Source organism: Lissotriton helveticus, chromosome 5_1 (assembly GCF_964261635.1).
Source record: "Lissotriton helveticus chromosome 5_1, aLisHel1.1, whole genome shotgun sequence".
NCBI lineage: Eukaryota > Metazoa > Chordata > Amphibia > Caudata > Salamandridae > Lissotriton > Lissotriton helveticus.
Genome location: NC_136065.1, coordinates 2057768244 through 2057790343, shown reverse-complemented (window position 1 = coordinate 2057790343; position 22100 = coordinate 2057768244). Strand labels below are relative to the sequence as shown.

The following is a 22100-nucleotide window of genomic DNA, read 5'->3' as shown; positions in this document are numbered from 1 at the left end:
GACACAATATTTATGTCAGAATATTTTATCCTCGAGTGGTGTCAAAATTATCCCTATATGTCATTTATGAACAGATTGGAGATATGCATTTGTTTGACTTTACCTTAGTAAAAAAATAAACAGATAAGGAAGGTCATTCTTCAAAAATATTGTTTATTATCAAATAATAAATAAGTAATAAAATATAAATAAACATCAATGTAATTTTCATTTTGTAATAACAACTTCCAGTGTGCATTATACTGAGCTCATTCCCCTCTCATTATCTTTTTGTGGAATTTTGCAGCTCTCATTTTATTGCCCCTGTTGCTGAAATGAAGAAATCTGATTGGCTGAGGACTTTCCAATCATCCTCCGCATTGGCTGGAGGACTGAGTAAGATCAACACATGTTGGAAACCCAAAAGTATTTCACAAATATTATTGTCATGCTCCTTGCTTGAGGAATGAGAATGACATATTAGCTTAATTCAGTTTTTCAGTACATTCAGAATACTTGTGTAATGTTCAACTCTTCCACAGGGGAAACAACCTTTACAACGTGTTTTTTACCTCGTCGTGCCTTTACCACGCATTTTTAGCATGCACATTTTTACTGTGAATCTCCCCCCCACAAATACTTTGTTTTTAAATCTAAAAACAATGCATGGTACTGGCATGCGTTGTAAATGCATATTCGCGGTAAAAACATGTGTGCAAAAAAATGCACGGCAAAGGCACATAATGTATTTACATACGTTGTACCATCGTTCAAAACTTCCACAGTGGTAGCTTATCTCACGTGATGCGGAACACACCTGCACGTGGCACGTTAGCTGAAGCCAAGCCCCGGTCGGAGTGTCCCTCCATTTTGTTTTCAGTTTTTGTCTAAATAAATAAATAAATTAAGTCAGGTGACATAAATATGCGCTCAAACGTGGCTGGTGGTATTTCCTCTGCCTCTACCCCTTAGCTGGCTTTTTAGACTGCAAACAACCCAAAGTAAGTTGAATCATAGGAGACCACCAAGTTAGAGAATTGGTGTTCCATCTTTGTGGACAGCTGATCCCCCTTATCCAGGCGGAACACCGCGCCCTGGTATATGGTGCGGAACCAGCGGCTGGTTGGCCTCTTGCCGTGTGCTGGTGTTGCATCAACGCATGTTGTCTTCTGGGCGCTCATCAGGGGCGAGGGCTCAGGGTAAGACTTGGAGAAACGCATTATGTTGTGTGAGATGTAGAGAGACCCAGCTTCGGGGCAGCTGCTGCCACTGAACACCACCTGGGCGTAGACGAAGTACATCCCTGTAGACGGGATCACCAGGGAGTTGTTCTGAAGTTGAACGTGACCACGTGTGAACGCATGCGAGGTGCTGTTTGACCACTTTACTGATCGCCCATTCTTCTCAGTTATACCTGCAACCAATCATAAAACAGAGAAGAGTACAGGGTTAAATAATGAATTTTGGGTTATTTTGAGAATACAAGGCCTAGACAGGTATAAACAAATCACAATTATCAGTGGTGTTCAACATCAACACCATGAATAACAGTAGCCGTTAACCCAACATCGACATCGCAAAAAACTGGAGAGCATTTGTTAAACAGAGATACCTGCTCTTGGGTTCCATCAAACCATCAATGCTTGACTTGGAGGTACCTGCTCAAATTTCATAATATACCATCAATACTTCCCTTAGAGAAACTCACTCTAGTGCCCCACCAGTCCATCCGTAGATGATGAGGAGATGCCAGCTCCTGAGTTCCATCAGTGCTTGACGCGGGAATACCACACTGTAGTGCTTGATACAGAGATACACTCTACAGTACCCACCCATCAATCAAGGCTTGATACACAAATATTTTCTCTACTGTAGCACCAAGCCAATAAATGCATGTATCACAGATGCCTGACTATTCTGCCTGAGGCCCAGATACTCGCTGTACTGTACCACCAATCCATCAATGCCTGATGCCCATATACCTGCTGTACTGTACCACCAATCCATCAATACTTGATGCCCAGATACCTGCTGTACTGTACAACAATCCATCAATGCTTGATGCCCATATACCTGCTGTACTGTACCACCAATCCATCAATACTTGATGCCCAGATACCTGCTGTACTGTACAACAATCCATCAATGCTTGATGCCCAGATACCTGCTGTACTGTACCACCAATCCACCAATGCTTGATGCCCAGATACCTGCTGTACTGTACCACCAACACATCAATGATTGATGCCCAGATACTGCTGTAACAATCCATCAATGCTTGATGCCCAGATACCTGCTGCACTGTCCCACCAATGCATCAATCCTTGATGCCCAGATACCTGCTGGACTGTACCACCAATCCATCAATGCTTGATGCCCGGATACCACCTGTACTGTACCACCAATCCATCCATGCTTGATGCCCGGATACCACCTGTACTGTACCATCAATCCACCAATGCCTGATGCCCAAACACCTGTTGAACTTTAACGCCAATCTATCAATGCATGATGCCTAGATATCTGCTGTACTGTATCAATCCATCAATACTTTATGCCCAGCTACCTGCTGTACTCTACCACCAATCTATCAATGATTGATGCCCAGATACCTGCTGTATTGTACCACCAACGCATCAATGCTTGATACACAGTTACTCGCTGCACTGTACCACCAATCCACCAATGCCTGATGCCCAGATACTTGCTGTACGGTACCACCAATCCATCAATGCTTGATGCCCAGATATTTGCTGTACTGTACCACCAATCCACCAATGCTTGATGCCCAGATACCTGCTGTACTCTACCACCAATCCATCAATGCATGATGCCTAGATATCTGCTGTACTGTATCAATCCATCAATACTTTATGCCCAGATATTTGCTGTACTCTACCACCAATGCATTGATTGATACACAGTTACTCGCTGCACTGTACCACCAATCCATCAGTGCTTGATGCCCAGATACTTGCTGTACTGTACCATTCCATCAATGCTTGATGCCCAGATTTTGCGTACCCAGTCTTCCATTGTCCCTATGTTAGGGGGCCAAAAAAAGAAATGGTGGAGGGTGAAACAACTACTTGAATTCTCCTGCCATTAATGTCAAGGAGGCAAAAATGTGACTGCGAGACTTGTCAACCTACAACCAGGGCTTTAAGTGGGAAAAAACACTCAGGGTGCTCAAAAAGGGGCATGGCAAACCTCGTTAAGGGGTTTGGCCTATCCAATTAGGCGTGTGGTCTAAATCATGGCTAAAACGCATTGCCAAATCCAATAGCTCCAGCATAGGCAGGAGCTATTGGCTTTGCCACTGCTTGTTTGTTATACCACCATGTGATTTGGACTATGCCCGTGTGTACAGTGAGCTTGCATGCTTATTTTGGACTCCCTCTTGGAAGATATTGCAGCAATCTGAGCGTTCAGCCAAATGGCACATGTTCCTGTATTCCGGGAAATGACTGATATGTGTTTGCCCGGCGTTCCTCTCTGCTCTAATTCATGTGAATGTTTGATTAGTCACCAGGTGTATTGCTGATAGGCAGGTTTGTCAAATGAACTTTGTAAGTGTAGTATAAGTTTGAGGTCTATGGATTTCTTCCAAATATTTGGGTAATGTGATAGTAGTGGCGATGTGTTGTTAATGTGTTGTCCCACTTCCAGAATGTTTACACATTCTACAATCCTGAGACTTCGGCAGCAGTATAGTGGCATCAGTTCACTGGACTTGTGAAGCGCAGACCTAGTCACAGCGCAGAAGAGTGCTGGCCATGGGCAGGGCCCTGGGAGTGAGCTCCTTCATAATGAACGTGGGCGCTGGGTGTTAGTGGGCTGACTGCTCAAGTGCACGAGTGAGAAGTGAGCAAAATGAGCATGCGCACATCGATGTGCATGCTTCTACTGCAGTCCGCAAACAAGCATTGGCAATGCAATAGGTCTCGCATTTACGCAGGTTTGAGCTATTGGCATTGTAAATGACACTGAATTTTATTTATGTGTTGATTTTTAAAACATAAATAAAGTTGAGTTGTACAAATTAAAAAACACTGATTACAATTATTATACCAGCTCATCTGCCGATGAGGCTAATTGCAAAGGATGGGCATTCACAGTCTATATAGGGGCGTAGACTTGTTTTAATCATCATACTTTGACGGGGGAAAGGGAAAGAAAGTCAGAGCAAATGGTGGAGCCGTGCTGCTGGCAGAGCGCTTTCCAGGCAGACGAGTGAGGGGAAGTATTCTCACAGAGGTGCTCGAAGGAGGAGCAGTCGGTGAAACCCTTCGGGTTGGCGAGCGTGCAGCTGAAGGGGTGTTCCGCTGAGCTGGTGATTGGAATCAGAGTTAAGAGGCAGGAGGGAGGAAATCAAACGAAATTAGGACTCGGAATGTGCCATGTAACTGACCTCACGGGCTTTTTTAAATGTGAATACCATAATTTATATGGCCACCTTAGCTGTTTTCTGCTTTTGGCCACGAGAGCTCCATACCAACCATAACCACACAGCATGAAAACGCACTCACCTTACAGGATTACAGCTGGATAAAATATGCTGCGCCCTGCTGAAGAAAATAAAGGAGCGCAACCGCCTTTTTTAAAGATTTAGGGGCCTATTACGATGGAGGATTTTCCGCATCCTCCGGGCCGGCGGAAGCTACCGCCGGCCCGGAGGATGGAAAAGCATGTGTAACTTCACTGCGGGGCCCGTTGCGGGCCCCCTGGGTGAAGGGCGGGGTGGGGGTACACATGTGGGGTACCTATGGTACCCCCCTGCATTTGTATGCAGAAATCGGCAGGCACCGCACGGTGCATACAAATGCAATGTATGCATTTTTACCATTGCGGCGGATGCAGCTTGAAGCCGCACCCGCCGCAATGGTAAAAATAGAGGATGTGACTGCCAGGGTGGCGGTCACATCCTAATTGCACAGGAGGGAACTCCGCAGTCCATGCGGAGGTTCCCTCCTACTCTATGGTGGCGGACGGACTCAGGTCCGTCCCCCATCATAATCGGCCCCAAAATGTGGAAAAATCGCAGATCTCGCTGAGGTGACCCGTGTAGGCATAAACAAATCATGTGTTCTAAATAAAAGTGAAAGCGCGCATGGCACTCTGAATGTTGCAGAAAAGCACGTCGAGCCTGCAGTACCAGAAACTCATTAAGCAAAATAGTGCTTACCGACTAAATAAGACGTACCATGTAACAACCGAAGTAAAAGGGTCAGTCTTCATGGGAGGTTACGAATTAAGACAAAGCGGTACAAAGGATGGACTAACAAGTCTATTAACCAATCAGAAGCCAGCGTTTACAAAGGACAATAACACAAGTACATACTTCAATGCAGCATGGCTCGCAGAGCATGCGCTGCCCAGGTTTGACCTAAAAAACTGACTTCCTGTGCTAGGCCGTAAAACAGAGCCCGATAAGGACCCCTTCCGAGGCCCCCTTTAAAAAACTGCTGGCGTTCAGCCAGTCCACTTAAAGCCCTGCCTGCAACCTTATACAATAAACTCCCATACACATGCATTGAACTTTAGCGAGTGGGTCGCTTCTAAAGCGATGATCAAAGTGCAGATCGTAGTTGTCGAACCAGTATATTATGGTTTACACACACCCGTCTGGACACGCCCTCCGCACATCTGGATGTTACTTCTATTCTTAGTGAGCTCCGTCATTCCCAGCCGTCTGTTTCCGCACACACCAAAGCGCCCCGCGTCACAGTCATCAGACCTGTTTGTAGATGCCAGTCTGTTGCATCCCTCATCCGCTAGTACCGAAATCTGTCTGTCCTTTTCTTCATACACTAACTCACTCCTCCATTACAAACAAACCAGCCACCAAACCAAGCAAAAACTGTCCATTCATCCACTACTTCTCTTAGTCATTCATCCTTCCTGTCACCCACAGCCAGAACTGTCGAATGTTGGAACTGAGGTCTAAATGGAGTTGCACACGGGCATCCGGTAGAGTGAGGGGTGTATATGTATGTGTGTGTGTGTGCGTGTGTGTATATATATATATATATATATACAAACACACACACACAGTCACCCACCACCCATTTGCCCACCTCACCACTCTCTAGTGCTGCCAGCTGCCACTGCTCTTGGGTTGATTAAGGATCAGTTGATGATAAAAGTCATTATAACGTGTGAGGCCTCTACAGACCATTGACAGAAATTTTATCAGCATAAGTACTCGGTTCTTAGCTCAACCAGAAGTCAGAATTTCAAAATTTGATCTTGACAACATCTTTGAATAGGATCACCACACTATTTATTTCCTCCACCCTGATTCCTGGTTACTGCCATATTAGCAAAAGTTTAACACATTTGAAACCCTACGCTGCCCTCAATAACATTCTGAGTTACTTCAAGTGTCTGGGAATGCACCTTGCATTCAGACAACTCGCTTCTCATTCTCAAAAATCCATCCACAGATTGACCGTCTGTGGTGAAAAACAGGCACACCTGTCACATTTATGTTGGTGGTGTTATCAATCAATGTCATGTGTAAAACAAAGCATCCTAATAAAAACAATTTGCCGACATTTTATCTAGGAAAATGGTGGTTTGAGCTATGTAATAATCTGTCATTTCAGCACACCCACTCACAAACCTGCACTTAACTAAAGACTCTTATTATGTTGGACATTATATGCTGGATATGGCCCTGGATATGCGCGGGGCGGTCAATTATATAGTGTACCAGATTACAGAAATTTCTGTCGGGTATTGGTAGGGGCCAACAACTGAAAAAAGTGAGCTGGGGGGGCTCAACCTACAAAAGTTTCAAGACCTCTGCTCTAAGACATGGGGACCACATCCTGGAAGGAAGCATGCAACCTCCCTGTCACAAAGACCATCCCATCAGCCCTCAACCATTACACTGCATGAAAAGGTTGCAGAATTGGGTAGAGGCTGGGACTCCATCCATTGTTTTAAAAGCATATTTAATGTGACTTTATCTGACATTGCCATTTCTGTCGCTAGTGTGTTTTAATCATAGCAGTAAAGCCTGCTGTGGCTGACTTACTGATAAATGTATTTAGTTATTTTGTTACATTGAATTCTTTGTTTTTATTTCTTAGTACACTTCTACAAGATTGTGTTCAAAAGGCGGTAGCTCGTGCCCCTAGGCCACATCTCCTCCTAATACCTAAAAGCATAGTGTTACATGAATTCACCGGAAACTTTCAAAGAGGTGAAGAATGAGGGTAGATGCAAACATTTACCACAATTAACCACAATGTGGCCCAGAATAAGAACAGTAATGTAATAATATTCATAAAACCCCCATAGCAATCGTCTTGCAACAGTGATGCATTCTCCCTTCCTCCTCTGTGCACACCTACACACTTCCTTCTCTCTCAGAATCTGATCAGTGAGGGCAAGTCTGGATTCTGAATTAACAGAACTAAAGTTCAAGGGACCCGATAGTCACAACATTAATCTTGAAGTTGTTAAAATGCCAGTTTTGTGTTGTTGGTATGTAGGCCTGGGTGACTTTCACCTAAGCCAGTACAATCTCGCATCATTTCTAGCATTGCGATTGTTACGTGAAACGCCTAAGATTTTGCCATTACCACCACAACACCTAATTGAGTGGTGTGGCACGCTGGTTAGAGGCGGCAGACCCAGAAGCAGAGGACGGCCCGGGGCCAGGGTTCAATTCCTGACGCGGCAGGGTCATGGACCAGGGTCAGCGGACTCGATAATTCTTGCCTCTGTGCCTACTCTAACCAGGGATCACACTCAGCAACTCTGGGCATGAGCTTGCCTCATCTCCACAACGGCCCCCCACATACACCGGGGATGCCTGGCTTCACCTTGGAGATACCCAGTAGGGACCATCTCACAGGGAAAGCCAGGACGGGTTCCCCAGCGGTCTACAGCGCGGAGATACCCCATGTGGGGTGATTCATTCGCTTTACAAGACACCATTACATTACATTACATTCAGTTGGGTAAAAATCCTATTGAGGAAGCACAGGAAGAATGTGAGTGAACCATTTACAAATGGTTTGCACTGGATGCATTTGTAGCTCACTGGGTGTGGATAACTCCTAACCTGCTTTGGAGAATATCCAGGGGTTCCAATTCCAAGTTGAAACTGGTTAATTGTATTTATTGGGATTGGGTGGTATTTTTATTTAAATGGTAGAATTTCTGTTTTTCCTTTAACCATATGCAGGTTATTACCCCAAGATGTTGCTGCAAACTGACAGAATACATGTAACTACAGTTTGCGACCGCGAAACCTTTTCTACTCCTCTCACACATGAAGAGAGCTGTGGGTAAAGTTCCTGAAGTGATATCACAGTTTCACAGCACTTTCATGAAATTGAAGTGAAGTCATAGTCTGACGTCAGATTCCTGGCATGAGGTCACAGGAAGTCATCAGGCTTTGGAGTACTGCAGTCTCACATCAAGGTTCTGAGGTGGTGTCAGATAAGGTTCCAGGAGTGACGTCAGAGTCTGGCACCTGGATACTTGAGTAAAGTAATAATCTCACTTCACGTCACGATCCTGGAGTGATGTGTCAGTCATGGCCGGGAACTCAGTTTATTGTATATTTCATTTTTTCTATTTCCTTATTCAACCTGAAGCATCACTCCACACTCCCTGGCTGATGAGTCCATAATTAGAGCGAAACTGATCCTGGGTTGCTTGTTTTCTAGTTGTGGGAGGACATGGCCTGGCAGTTCGGTATGGACTGTTCCCATTGGAGCAGGGTTAAGGCAGATTTGCCTATGGCTGGGTCCAAATTGAGGTGGCATGGTGGACGAAAAACGATGGATTGGGATGCAGCCCGAGTAATCCCCAGCGGCTGAGACTAATTCAAGCATTCCATCCATCACTGTATGTTTTGATGCCCTAAGTGGAACAGATATGTCCAGATGTGGGACCCGTGCTCACTGTGCCACTGGAATTGAGCTATACCTGGCAGATGAGCACATAATAAGAGTGAAACTGGCCCTGGGTTGCTTGTTTTCTAGTTCAAGGAGGACAAACTATGGAATCGGCACTCATCAGGAAGTATCATTCATAATGATAAATGTCCTTCAATCAAAAGTTAATCCACTTCAAATGAACAGGTCCGAACTTGATCACGGTAATTTTGCAATTCTTTAATGTAGTTTTCACACAATAGAAAAATGTTCCAAATCACAGCAGGTTTATTCCTTTTTCTTTTTTTAGCCTTTAGCCAACGCGTTTCGTCTCAAAAATGAGACTTCTTCAGGGCTAAAATTAAAATATACAGAAATTCCTATTAATACACATCTATAGACAAAAGAAATTACAAAGTGAGACTTACACAAAGAAATATTAACATCACTCTAAACCAAAATTACAAAAGAAAACACTATATTAGTCCGAGTAGTATATACAATAGAATCACTTTTGAAACACCGACATTTGTTTAAAAAAATTGTTTATATTTTATCCATGGAAGGCCTACTGCACATAACCTTACATGTCAGATCCATATTAACATTGGAGTGAACATTGGTTGTGAGGAAAAACATCATTTATTTACAAACAAAAAATCAAAAAATCAATCATATATAAAAACCATACCTCAAGAACCTGTTTTTAAGGAGTATGACGTGAGTTGCACAATATTTCTTAGATCATGTATCAGTTAGAAAGGTCTGAAAATATACATAAGTCATATTTAGGATAACACTTCTATCACATGTTCATTCAAATTCGTGCTTCAATACTAATAAAGAGAGAGAAACTGAGCCTCATCTTCAATATTTAAGCATTTGAGTTTGTACTGATGACAAATAGTATTCATACAATGATCAGAAAAGTAGAGATATTTTGTATATATCTCAAAAATCTGTGTTGTTTAAAATTGTTTATGGAAGATAACTACATATAGACATCTTGAGGAAAATTATGGTTAAGAATTGTCATTTTTTTTAACATCATATATCCGTGGATTGCAAAAAGTATTAACACAACATTTTTGTCTAATGGTCAAAATAATCTGATTGTCCTCTCTAAGCAATATAGAACCACAGATACCTGTTGTCTTTAATGAGTATCCAAAAAGAACTGTTGAGAAAACAAAAAGGGTATATACATATCTATTAACGAGTGATCTTGAGAATAAAACTTATATAGTGACAGTAACTAACCAAAATTAATGCTGTGGGCTATATTTTAAAATATGTCCTCTGAATTGATATTCAAATTACTCATAATTGGTTTTTTTCTTTTGAAAGCACATAGCAGAAATGACACGACATTCAATACCCATGAAATCTAATTTTAAACGTCTCCAGTGAAAAGGAGGAATGAAATTAAATTAAAATAGCCTATCTTATGTGACTGTCCAAAATTCGTCAAACATTTCTTAGTTAAAATGGGGTCACATTCCAGAAAATTATTCATTCAGCCCATTTCTCTATTGAGTAAAAACCAGATCTAATATGTCATGCAAACGTCTAAAACATAATTTGATACTAGCGTCATAGTGTTGCATGACGAGTATTCTCACTGTTAAACAGAGAACCAAGAGCCCTATAGAACGTCGGACATCTTGGAATGATTAAATAACTATGAAATTCGATCTATTTTATGTTTTAAAAACACAAGTGGCAAGATACCACCGTGATAGTTAAGTTTAAACTTAACTCTAGTAAGAACTCCAGTTAAGTAAACAATTCTTTACAAGCAACGAAAAAATACAAGTCCGTGTTACCACTTACCTAAAGAGACGGCATGGTAGCCAGCAAAGAAAAACGACCAGTGGAGATTCTGTATGGCGAACAACTGACTAACGTGTCTTCAGTTTATATAGGCAAGCAAATGACTTGATTAAAGACACCTGTTAGGCACTAATTCCATTTTGCAGCAAACCGGAACTGGTTTTGCTTGCACGTCGAAGAGGCGAAATGAAGCCCTACATTGGGTTTATGTCTAACGAAGATACATAGAGTGTGTGTCCTTTAAAATTAAAACCGATTGACACACAAAACGGGATAATTTAATGGAAATATATAAACTAATGAAAATCCAAAAAACGTGAAAGACAATAAAAAATAAAAAATACCTAATTGGATTACGGAATCACTATCCATTTAGTCTATCTAATGCCCCTCGAAATTACGCAATTGAGGGCTGTATGTGTTAAAATATTTGGCGGAGTTGTAGCGATGTAATGTTCTGAGGAAAAGGACATTGGAGGATTACATCGCTACAACTCCGCCAAATATTTTCATTAGTTTATATATTTCCATTAAATTATCCCGTTTTGTGTGTCAATCGGTTTTAATTTTAAAGGACACACACTCTATGTATCTTCGTTAGACATAAACCCAATGTAGGGCTTCATTTGTTTGAAATATATTGGAAATATGTATCCAAACGGACATTTTAAGATGGCCGCCCATTTCGCCTCTTCGACGTGCAAGCAAAACCAGTTCCGGTTTGCTGCAAAATGGAATTAGTGCCTAACAGGTGTCTTTAATCAAGTCATTTGCTTGCCTATATAAACTGAAGACACGTTAGTCAGTTGTTCGCCATACAGAATCTCCACTGGTCGTTTTTCTTTGCTGGCTACCATGCCGTCTCTTTAGGTAAGTGGTAACACGGACTTGTATTTTTTCGTTGCTTGTAAAGAATTGTTTACTTAACTGGAGTTCTTACTAGAGTTAAGTTTAAACTTAACTATCACGGTGGTATCTTGCCACTTGTGTTTTTAAAACATAAAATAGATCGAATTTCATAGTTATTTAATCATTCCAAGATGTCCGACGTTCTATAGGGCTCTTGGTTCTCTGTTTAACAGTGAGAATACTCGTCATGCAACACTATGACGCTAGTATCAAATTATGTTTTAGACGTTTGCATGACATATTAGATCTGGTTTTTACTCAATAGAGAAATGGGCTGAATGAATAATTTTCTGGAATGTGACCCCATTTTAACTAAGAAATGTTTGACGAATTTTGGACAGTCACATAAGATAGGCTATTTTAATTTAATTTCATTCCTCCTTTTCACTGGAGACGTTTAAAATTAGATTTCATGGGTATTGAATGTCGTGTCATTTCTGCTATGTGCTTTCAAAAGAAAAAAACCAATTATGAGTAATTTGAATATCAATTCAGAGGACATATTTTAAAATATAGCCCACAGCATTAATTTTGGTTAGTTACTGTCACTATATAAGTTTTATTCTCAAGATCACTCGTTAATAGATATGTATATACCCTTTTTGTTTTCTCAACAGTTCTTTTTGGATACTCATTAAAGACAACAGGTATCTGTGGTTCTATATTGCTTAGAGAGGACAATCAGATTATTTTGACCATTAGACAAAAATGTTGTGTTAATACTTTTTGCAATCCACGGATATATGATGTTAAAAAAAATGACAATTCTTAACCATAATTTTCCTCAAGATGTCTATATGTAGTTATCTTCCATAAACAATTTTAAACAACACAGATTTTTGAGATATATACAAAATATCTCTACTTTTCTGATCATTGTATGAATACTATTTGTCATCAGTACAAACTCAAATGCTTAAATATTGAAGATGAGGCTCAGTTTCTCTCTCTTTATTAGTATTGAAGCACGAATTTGAATGAACATGTGATAGAAGTGTTATCCTAAATATGACTTATGTATATTTTCAGACCTTTCTAACTGATACATGATCTAAGAAATATTGTGCAACTCACGTCATACTCCTTAAAAACAGGTTCTTGAGGTATGGTTTTTATATATGATTGATTTTTTGATTTTTTGTTTGTAAATAAATGATGTTTTTCCTCACAACCAATGTTTACTCCAATGTTAATATGGATCTGACATGTAAGGTTATGTGCAGTAGGCCTTCCATGGATAAAATATAAACAATTTTTTTAAACAAATGTCGGTGTTTCAAAAGTGATTCTATTGTATATACTACTCGGACTAATATAGTGTTTTCTTTTGTAATTTTGGTTTAGAGTGATGTTAATATTTCTTTGTGTAAGTCTCACTTTGTAATTTCTTTTGTCTATAGATGTGTATTAATAGGAATTTCTGTATATTTTAATTTTAGCCCTGAAGAAGTCTCATTTTTGAGACGAAACGCGTTGGCTAAAGGCTAAAAAAAGAAAAAGGAATAAACCTGCTGTGATTTGGAACATTTTTCTATTGTGTGAAAACTACATTAAAGAATTGCAAAATTACCGTGATCAAGTTCGGACCTGTTCATTTGAAGTGGATTAACTTTTGATTGAAGGACATTTATCATTATGAATGATACTTCCTGATGAGTGCCGATTCCATAGTTTGTGCTTTGTATTAGGACTTTGTCCTTAAAGGAACAGATAGGGTTGTGTTCCTTGGTTTCGTGAGCACCATCTAAATATTGACAAGTCACAACTCAGAACAGGTGCAGGTCTTTTGCCTCAACCCTTTTTTCTGTTTGAAGTTCTTCCTAGTTCAAGGAGGACTTGACCTGGCAGTTTGGGCTGGACTGTTCCCATTGGAGGAGGGTCACGGTTGATTTGCATATGGTTGGGTCCAAACGGAGGTGACATGGTGTGAATTGTGATGTGGCCCTGAGCGACCAGCACTGGCTGAGGTTAATTCAAGCATTCCATCCATCACTCCGTATTTTGATGTATCACTACAAAAACCTAAGTAATTACCATGAAAAATCGAAGTCCCGCTCTTGTTGTGAAGAAAACAATTATGAGGCTTTACCATTAAATGTGCATTTCTCAAACTGTTAGCAGAGCAATTATTCACTATTGCTTACAGAGCTTGGATCAATTTTTGGTCAGCATAATGCCAAACAAATAAAACATCTCCACTTCCCAGCCTGACCAGTGCTGGAAACTGTTTTGGGGGAAGCAGAGGTCCTTATGTTGAGACCTACCTTGTAGGTGTGCTGCCGGCTTCTCTGGACTGCTGGCTTCGTGTCTGCTCGCCAGGAGGTAGGAGGCTGCGGAAAAGAACAACATGATGTTAAACATGGGGTGCAGCACGGCAGGCGTCTGCCCCTCACACATTCACAATGCTATCAACAGTGCAGCATTTGCTCAGTGCTGGCTGCCACGAACCAGCCCCCTGGGCACTCATCTAATTGCTGCCCCTAATATTCAATTTACTTTTAGTCTCTTCAACTATTCAAATGTTTTCTTTCCCTCAAATTTGATGCCAGCTTAATCTAGGGTCCCGTTGTTATCCCTTGTTTGCCTATATCGATGGATACACATAGGCCCAGATTACTAAATAAACGGAGCGGTATCTCTGTGAGGGATGTCACTCTGCTCATTAACACCTTCCATGCGGCCGCGATTTTGCGGAAGTGCGGCACTTCCGCAAAACGGGCAGGGCCACGTCGCCCATTGGCCGACGGCAGCACCCGGCAGCATGGAAGGGGTTAATAAATAGTCCGGGTGGTTTCATGTCGAAAGGTAGACCACAGAAACATCCTGATACCAGAATATCGTGTCAAAAATATCGAGGACCAAAATATCAAGGAAGTAAGTGCATATAGGTAAATATAGATGTACTATTCTTTACATACGCATACCTTGAAGATACATGTATCCTCAAGCTACAGTTAGGTGGTCCTCAATGTTTTGTTAATGGTATTTTGAAGTCCATAGAATTCCCATTCCTGGATTTTCTGGGCGCAGGAACATTGGACCCGATTTTACAGACCAAAAAATCTGGCAGGTAAAATTGCTTATGTTGTAGCCACCGGCCCCTGGCCCCTGGTGTAACAATAGCGCCTGTAGCCCTTGTGGGGAGGGGGTCGCGAACTCCAAGGGGCCCCCTCCGGCACTGTGCATGGGCAGCGGGCCCTTGACCTGAAAGCTCCTGACTGTGTCTGATGTATGGGGGCCCCTCTAAGTATTTTGCAGGGGGGCCTCAAGTCCCACTCTGTTATACTTGCTGCTCAGCCAGTGTGATTGGGGTGTGGAATGTTGGTGTGGTGATGCTGTGGAATGTTGGTGAGTGAGAGACTCAGTTGGTGTATGGGCTGAGCCACAGGAAGGCTGCTTCTGGCGGGGCTCTCTGTACTTTTAGGGTCCGATTCACGGAACTAACTTAAGGCAAAATCCTAAACTTACTACTTTTGGTATTCACAGAATGCACTTACTACCTTTGGTATTCACAGAATGCACTTACTACTTTTGGTATTCACAGAATGGATTTACGATTACAACTTTACGTCCGCACTCGATTCCGGCCCGGAGGCGGAGATTCTGTCCCGTAGGTGGGACCTCCGGCCCAGAGGCGGAGATTCCAGCCCGTAGGTGGGACTTCTGGCCCGGAGGTGGAGATTTCGGCCATGGCTAAATCTCCGCCACTGGCCAGAATCCCCACCTCTGGCCCGGAAGTCCCACCAACGCGCTGGAAGTCCCACCTACAGGCCGGAATCTCTGGCCCCGGACCAGAATCGCCAGCCCGAGTGCGGACGTAAAGTTAGTAGTCGTAAATCCATACTGTGAATACCAATAGTAAGAGCATTCTGTGAATACCAAAAGTAGTAATTGCATTCTGTGAATACCAAAAGTAGTATCTTTAGGATTTTGTCTTAAGTTAGTTCTGTGAATCGGGCTCGCTCTATTCATCTTACCATCTTAATAAATACTACTTAAGCTACCCTGGAGTCAGATCTTTGTTTCATTACAACACATTCCTATACCCACCCTTAGCTCATATGTACCACCTGCTTGGGGAAAGTGACAAATGTGAGCGTTAAACAGGTTAAAGCCAAATAAGCAGCAACAATACACACACACGCACACACACGCTCACACACATGCATAGGGCACCAGTTTAAGTTGATCACCAAATTCTAATAAAAAAAAAATAAAGAAACATGAAAACAAATGGTGGCTTTGCCAAAAACATGATTTGACTATATTTATTAGTTACTTTTAGCTAGACTAGCGCAACCCCGCACATACCTGCACACAGAGCGCTGCAAGTTATTCACATAACGGGAAGCAGAAGTGCAAGGTGCACACACACACTTGCAGCAAAGGAACCCTTTGCTGCAAGCTACCCTCACAAACACATAACAGAGAGTAGATGTGCAAGGTGTACACAAACACACACACACACACACACACAACTGCAGCATAGGTAGAAGCAGTGCAAGCTTCCCTCACACACACATTACAGAAAGTAGATGTGTAAGGTGCACACACACCTGCAGCATAAGAAGAAGCAGTGCAAGCTTCCCTCACACACATAACAGGAAGTAGATGTGCAAGGTGTACACAAACGCACACACCTGCAGCATAGGAAGAGGCAGGGCAAGCTTCCCTCACACACACATAACAGGAAGTAGATGTGCATGGAACACATTAACACACACCTGCAGCATAGGGAGAAACAGTGCAAGCGTCCTTCACACTCACATAACAGGAAGTAGATGTGCAAGCTGCGCACACACACCTGTAACATAGGAAGAAGCAGTGCAAGCTTCCCTCACACACACATAACAGGAAGTAGATGTGCAAGCTGCGCATACGCACACACCTGCAACATAGAAAGAAGCAGTGCAAGCTTCTCTCACACAGAGAATAGGGTACAGCATACATTAGCAGCAGTACAACAACCCTCAGACTTTGAAAATATACAATAGGGGCAAAATAATAAAACAGGTGCAAAAGCTGCACAAACCTTTACAGAAATATTAGGTACCACACAAAATAGCAGCACTGCAAGCATTCCTCAAATCTGAACAAGTTCAACACAGGCAGCATCAGCACAACCATCCCTAAAAAATACCCCGCTTATAGCGGTAGTGCATTCATCATACATGTAAAGCACAGAACAAGTCATTGCAAACAGCTGTAGCACTCTTCTGCCATAACTCTGGCTTTGTGATGTTGCTGGCTTCCTGAAAAGCGTATTGTTTATAAGTTGTGTAAGTCATTCCACAACATAGTCTGGAGGAGTGTGGTGTCTGCGCTGTCCAGTTCTTCCAGGGTGTCCTGTAACTTCATATAGTATCACCTTGTGCTAAATCTGAGGGTTGATGGAGGGGGGAAGTTATTGACTCTGGAGCCAAGAGATCAGAGTAACTACCCCAGGAATACAAAGTGAATCTTATCTTAGGCACTGAACCTGTGTGTCCATAGTGAATATGCTCCCACCCGCCTTGTGATTTCTGGCCATGTCCTACTCATGCGTAGATACAGCAGATTGGTATTGTCATGTGGTGACACGCTGTTTGCAAGGACCCTTGCCTCTGCCTTCTCCGACCACGGTACTCATTTTAGCTACTTCTAGCCTCAATCTGGGGCCCCTCCCTGTGGCTCTTCAAGTGGCTGGTACCCAAGCGAGCGTCAAAGTATCACTGACCGACAATTGGAGTACCTCTATGGTCGGCTTTGAACACATAGAACACGATTCATCTAGGAGTGGTGGGATTCCATCATGGCCACCCCTGAAACCCAAGATGTCTCCCAAATCCTGATCCATGATCTTGTCTGTGTCTACCGCGGAAGTCAGTGCTTAGGGAGGTAGGTGTCTCAGTAGGGACCTCCAAATGTATATTTCTTTCTTTTTAGGTCCTTCGTAAAGTGTAGACAAGGCATTGTAAGGCCAGAGTTGTGAGCCAGAAGAACTTAGTTCACGCCAGATTTTCATGATATCCACGTATTTAGGAAACAATGAATAAAAAGCCCTCGTTATGAGTGGGCTGGTAAGTAACTGCTGCCAAGCACCAAGACTCCCATGGGTATTCGAGTGCTTTAGAAACATTTTAACATAACATATTTATTGCACCTGATAACATTTGCCTTTGCTGGGATAATAATTACCACCCAATTAAGAGTTTTTTTCCCCTGATAATGAGGAACAACATGCTAATTTTGGTGCTTACAGCACCAAAATGTGCATATACTGGTATTTGCCAGTCATTGTCCTTCAAATCAATGTTGGGAGGGTTGACCTGCCAAGATTCATCCGATGCATGCGATTTTTATTGCAATACTTATAATTCTGATATGTAAATTTACAGGAATTATCGCACATATCAGAAATTAACAGGAAACGTGCAATAAGGGTTTAAATGGGAATCCCTAAAATGAGTCACTGGTTATCCTGAAAGCCTGGTAAACGTCCAGCCCTGAGGATGCTCTTGGTCTACAGTATCGATACGGATCTGGGAGAATGGCAATGGGACCTTTAAGGCCATCCTTTACATAATCAGAACTCCATTAGAAAGCCAGAACACGGTGCACACTGGATGAGAAACTCAGGTCAGAATCACCATATGGGGCCGGAAGCCTCTAATGTCGATGGGTCCGGCGACACAGGAGAGCAAGCAAAGTAAGGCATTATAGAAACAAATGGCATTGGCTCCTCAGGGTGGGGGACTAACGGGCTGGCTCAAAGTTCCATGAACACCCTTCTTTTCATTGATGGTGACCTCAAGAATAGGTCTTAGCCTTCAAATATTGCCTAAGTGGGAGTATCAGAGGGTGAGAAAAATGCTCAGTTCCACAAGTTTTGATATGTGTCATGAATTGCGCATCCAGGAAATGTGGTTTGCTGAGTCAACCTACCTTCCGAGTGGGCGTGGGCATGTGGATCTTTGATGCTGGATTCTTTCTGCAAGAAATGTAAAGAATGCAACTGTTAAGTACAGGTATTAAAGTGACACTACACCAGTAAATTAGCCAACAAGATGCACGCACACATTTCAATATGTAGTGTAAACTAGTGGTGATGCAAGCTCTATCTGCAGAATGTTGGTTAACATGTCGTGTTTTCTTGCATTTCAACTGCAGCTGTTGTAAACATTAGCTGAAAAATAAAGGTAGCTGCTGAGTCAATGCAAATATATAAATATATGTATATATAGCTCGCACACCCTTGCTAGAGTAGAGACATCCTTCCTACTCGTTTTATGACCATTCTGAGCTTTTTTGGGAGGAGGGGACACCTCCCAAAGGCTCATCTGCCTTAATAATAGCAATAACAACTATCCACTGTGTGATCCTGCAAGAACTCCAGTGGAAACTGGAAAACGCATGTCTCCTGCACTGTAAAATCCTGCAAGAATTAACTCTTTTTGTAGCAGAAGCAGGAGAGGTAGCCTGCCTTCTGCACTCTGAGGTCCGGCGGGGACTCCTCCTTCACTCTGGGAATCTGCATGGGAATCAGCCTTCCTGCTGGGGATGGAGTCTGTCTTCTCAGCTGAGATACTGCAGGAATGCATTCCATCCTGATGGCGAGGGAGTCTGCCTTCTGCTCTCTGAGATCTTGCAGGAAGTCCAGCCTTCTTACTGGGAGGGAGCCCGCCTTCTGCACTCTGAGATCTTGCAGGAAGTCCAGCCTTCTTGCTGGGAGGGAGCCTGCCTTCTGCACTCTGAGATCTTGCAGGAAGTCCAGCCTTCTTGCTGGGAGGGAGCCTGCCTTCTGCACTCTGAGATCCTGCAAGAAGTCCAGCCTGCCTGCCGGCGAGGGAGGCTGCTTTCTGCGCTCTGAGATCCTGCAAGAACTCCTGCACTCTGAGATCCTGCAGGAAAACCACCTTCCTGCTGGGGAGGGAGTCTGCCTCCTGCACTCTGAGGTGATGCGGGGACTCTTACTTCACTCTGGGAATCTGCAGGAAGTCCAGCCTTCCTGTTGGGGATGGAGCCTGCCGTCTTAACAGAGATCCTGCAGGAATGCATCCCATCCTGCCGGGGAGGGAGCCTGCCTCCCGCACTCTTAGATCCTGCAGGAATAACATAACATAACAAGTGTATTTGTAAAGCGCACGATTACCCTAAGGTTCCTGGCTCTGAATAACAGATTTTATTGTTACCCAACTCAATGGTACTCATTTTATTAACCTCAAATGGATGAAAGGCTGAGTGGACCCGCCGGTATTTGAACCTGTGACCATGAGGTCGAACACAGGCCCCTGCAGTGGCTGCTTTAGTCCACTGAGCCACCAGACTTGGGAATGACTGCCTTTTTGCTGGTGAGGGAGTCTGCCTTCTGCACTCTGAGGACCTGCAGGAGGTGTAGCTTTCCTGCTGGTGAGGGAGCCTGCTTCCTGCACTCTGAGATCCTGCAGAACCTCCTCCCGCACTCTGCGATCCTGCACTCTGAGATCCTGCCGGAACTCCTCCTGCACTCTGTGATCCTGCCGGAACGCATCCTGCACTCTGTGATCCTGCCGGAACGCATCCTGCACTCTGCGATCCTGCCGGAACTCCTCCTGCACTCGAAGATCCTGCAGGAACTACTCTTAGGAACTCATCCTGCACTCTGAGATCCTGCATGAACTACTCCTCCACTGAGATCCTGCAGGAATTCCTCCTCCACTGAGATCCTGCAGGAATTCCTCCTCCACTGAGATTCTGCAGGAACTCCTCCTGTATTCTGAGATCCTGCAGGAATTCCTCCTCCACTGAGATCCTGCAGGAATGCCTGCCATCCTGCTGCTGAGGGAGGCAGCCTCCTGCACTTTGAGATCCTGCAGGAATGCCACACATCCCCTAGTAACAACAGGAGAGGGTCTCATTACACTGTGTGAATAGTGACGCACCTCTCGGGAGGAGGAGTAAGCAGAAGGGAAGCCCCTGCGTCAGAATGGGCATCTTGTGTGAATAGAGGCGCTAGGTGCCCTGGGTGATTCCACACTGTACGGAAGCTGGGAGAGTTCACAACTGAACCAGCGACGCCTCTCCCCAGCCCGCTGTGTATCAAGCGCCTACCGGGTCCTAATGAACACAAGGAAAATGAAACCACCCCCTGGCTGGGCAGTAAAAGAGAGCTGTATGGGCAGTCGAGAGTCCGGTGCCACTGCACCTACTGGACTCATTACAGCAGCACCTCTGATTCTATCATTACGTCGTGCGCAGTGCCACGAAGTGGGCTTCTCGGCTCCTACCTTGTTGTTGCGGTGCGCGAGGACCAGAAGCGTGGTGGCCGTGCCTAGCGCCAAGAGGCACATGAGGCTGATGAGCTGCCAGCAGCGGTCCTGCGCCCTGGGCTGCACGCGGGGCCGCCCGTGCTCCGCGTCCGTCACGGCGGGGTCTGTATGGTGCTCCATGGTGGTTATTACGGGTGTCTTCACTTAGCGCCTAGTGCCGGCTGGGCTCTGGCCTCCGTCTCCTCTGCGCTTTATAGGTGACCATCCCTCTCGGAAGCTGTGACGTTTCAAAGGGGGAACCCCACAGCGAGGAGGAAGCAAGCACGCCAGGGGGCGGGGCCTGGCACTGAAAGCGCCAGGAAGAGGATGCTGAGAGTTTCAGAGAAAGTGCCGAAAACGGAGAGAGTGTTAGGCTGTTGAAATGCGGGGAAATGCAGGGGGTGGGGGCGGTGTTTGAAGGTCAAGATAAAGAAAAGCACCCATATGGAGGGGAAAAAAACGCTGGGAAAAAACCGAGTGTAAGTGAAAGGAGAGGAGAAACGAGCACTGCCCGAGACAGGTAGAGAAGAGAGATAAAAGGGTAAAGACATGAGGAGCTATGCACAGAGATGGAAGTGGGTTTGAGGGGTCAAGTGTCATAGGAGTGTTGACTAATAGGGCAGGTTAAATGCAGCAGGAGAAGGGCGGGTGAAAGGGATAGAGATGGTGAGGAAAGATCCTAAAACCCCTCCAATGCAGGGGCGTAGGAGACACTAAAGTTCTGGGGGCTCAGGGACAACCTTGTGGACTTTCCAGTGGCCCTATACAAATCAACCATTGTGTGAGACCGTAAATCTGTTAAACAAATACAATTGCACAGTTTTGAAGTGAAATATTGAGAAAAGCAGGCATATAGCCACAGTTTGCAAGTATGTTTTATTGTTATTTACATTCATAGTAATTAGACCAAATGTGAAAAAAATGCACATGAATCTTTCTTCTTCATGTACCAAGCAAACAAAGGTCGCTGACTTTGGTTGGGGGTGTGGTGTTTGCAACTGCGTGATGGTTTGGAAAGTACCTGCTTCTGCATTCCTGCTGTCCAGCAATTTTCAGGCAACAATAAAAATGTCAAGATAACTCCAGTGGTTAATGTTCTTCATTGAGAGAGATCAGAGGTTTGTGTAGTGGAAGTTTTGACTCATAGTAAGGTGGGCACAGTGGGTTAATATGCCTGCTGCAAAGAACGTGTACCATGCAGGTCACAATAGGGTGA

At 43.7% G+C, this 22100-nt stretch overlaps 1 protein-coding gene across 1 annotated transcript; it reads right to left on the bottom strand.

The window, feature by feature from the left end:
- Window positions 1-579: 579 nt before the first annotated feature.
- LOC144753974 (lymphotoxin-alpha-like) lies at window positions 580-21501 on the bottom strand. Its single transcript, XM_078641494.1, has 4 exons — window positions 20864-21501; window positions 18543-18588; window positions 13883-13948; window positions 580-1393 (listed from the first exon to the last, which is right to left on the bottom strand). The coding sequence occupies exons 1-4, from the start codon at window positions 21023-21025 to the stop codon at window positions 960-962; spliced, it is 708 nt and encodes a 235-aa protein (XP_078497620.1). The 5' UTR covers window positions 21026-21501; the 3' UTR covers window positions 580-959.
- Window positions 21502-22100: the final 599 nt, after the last annotated feature.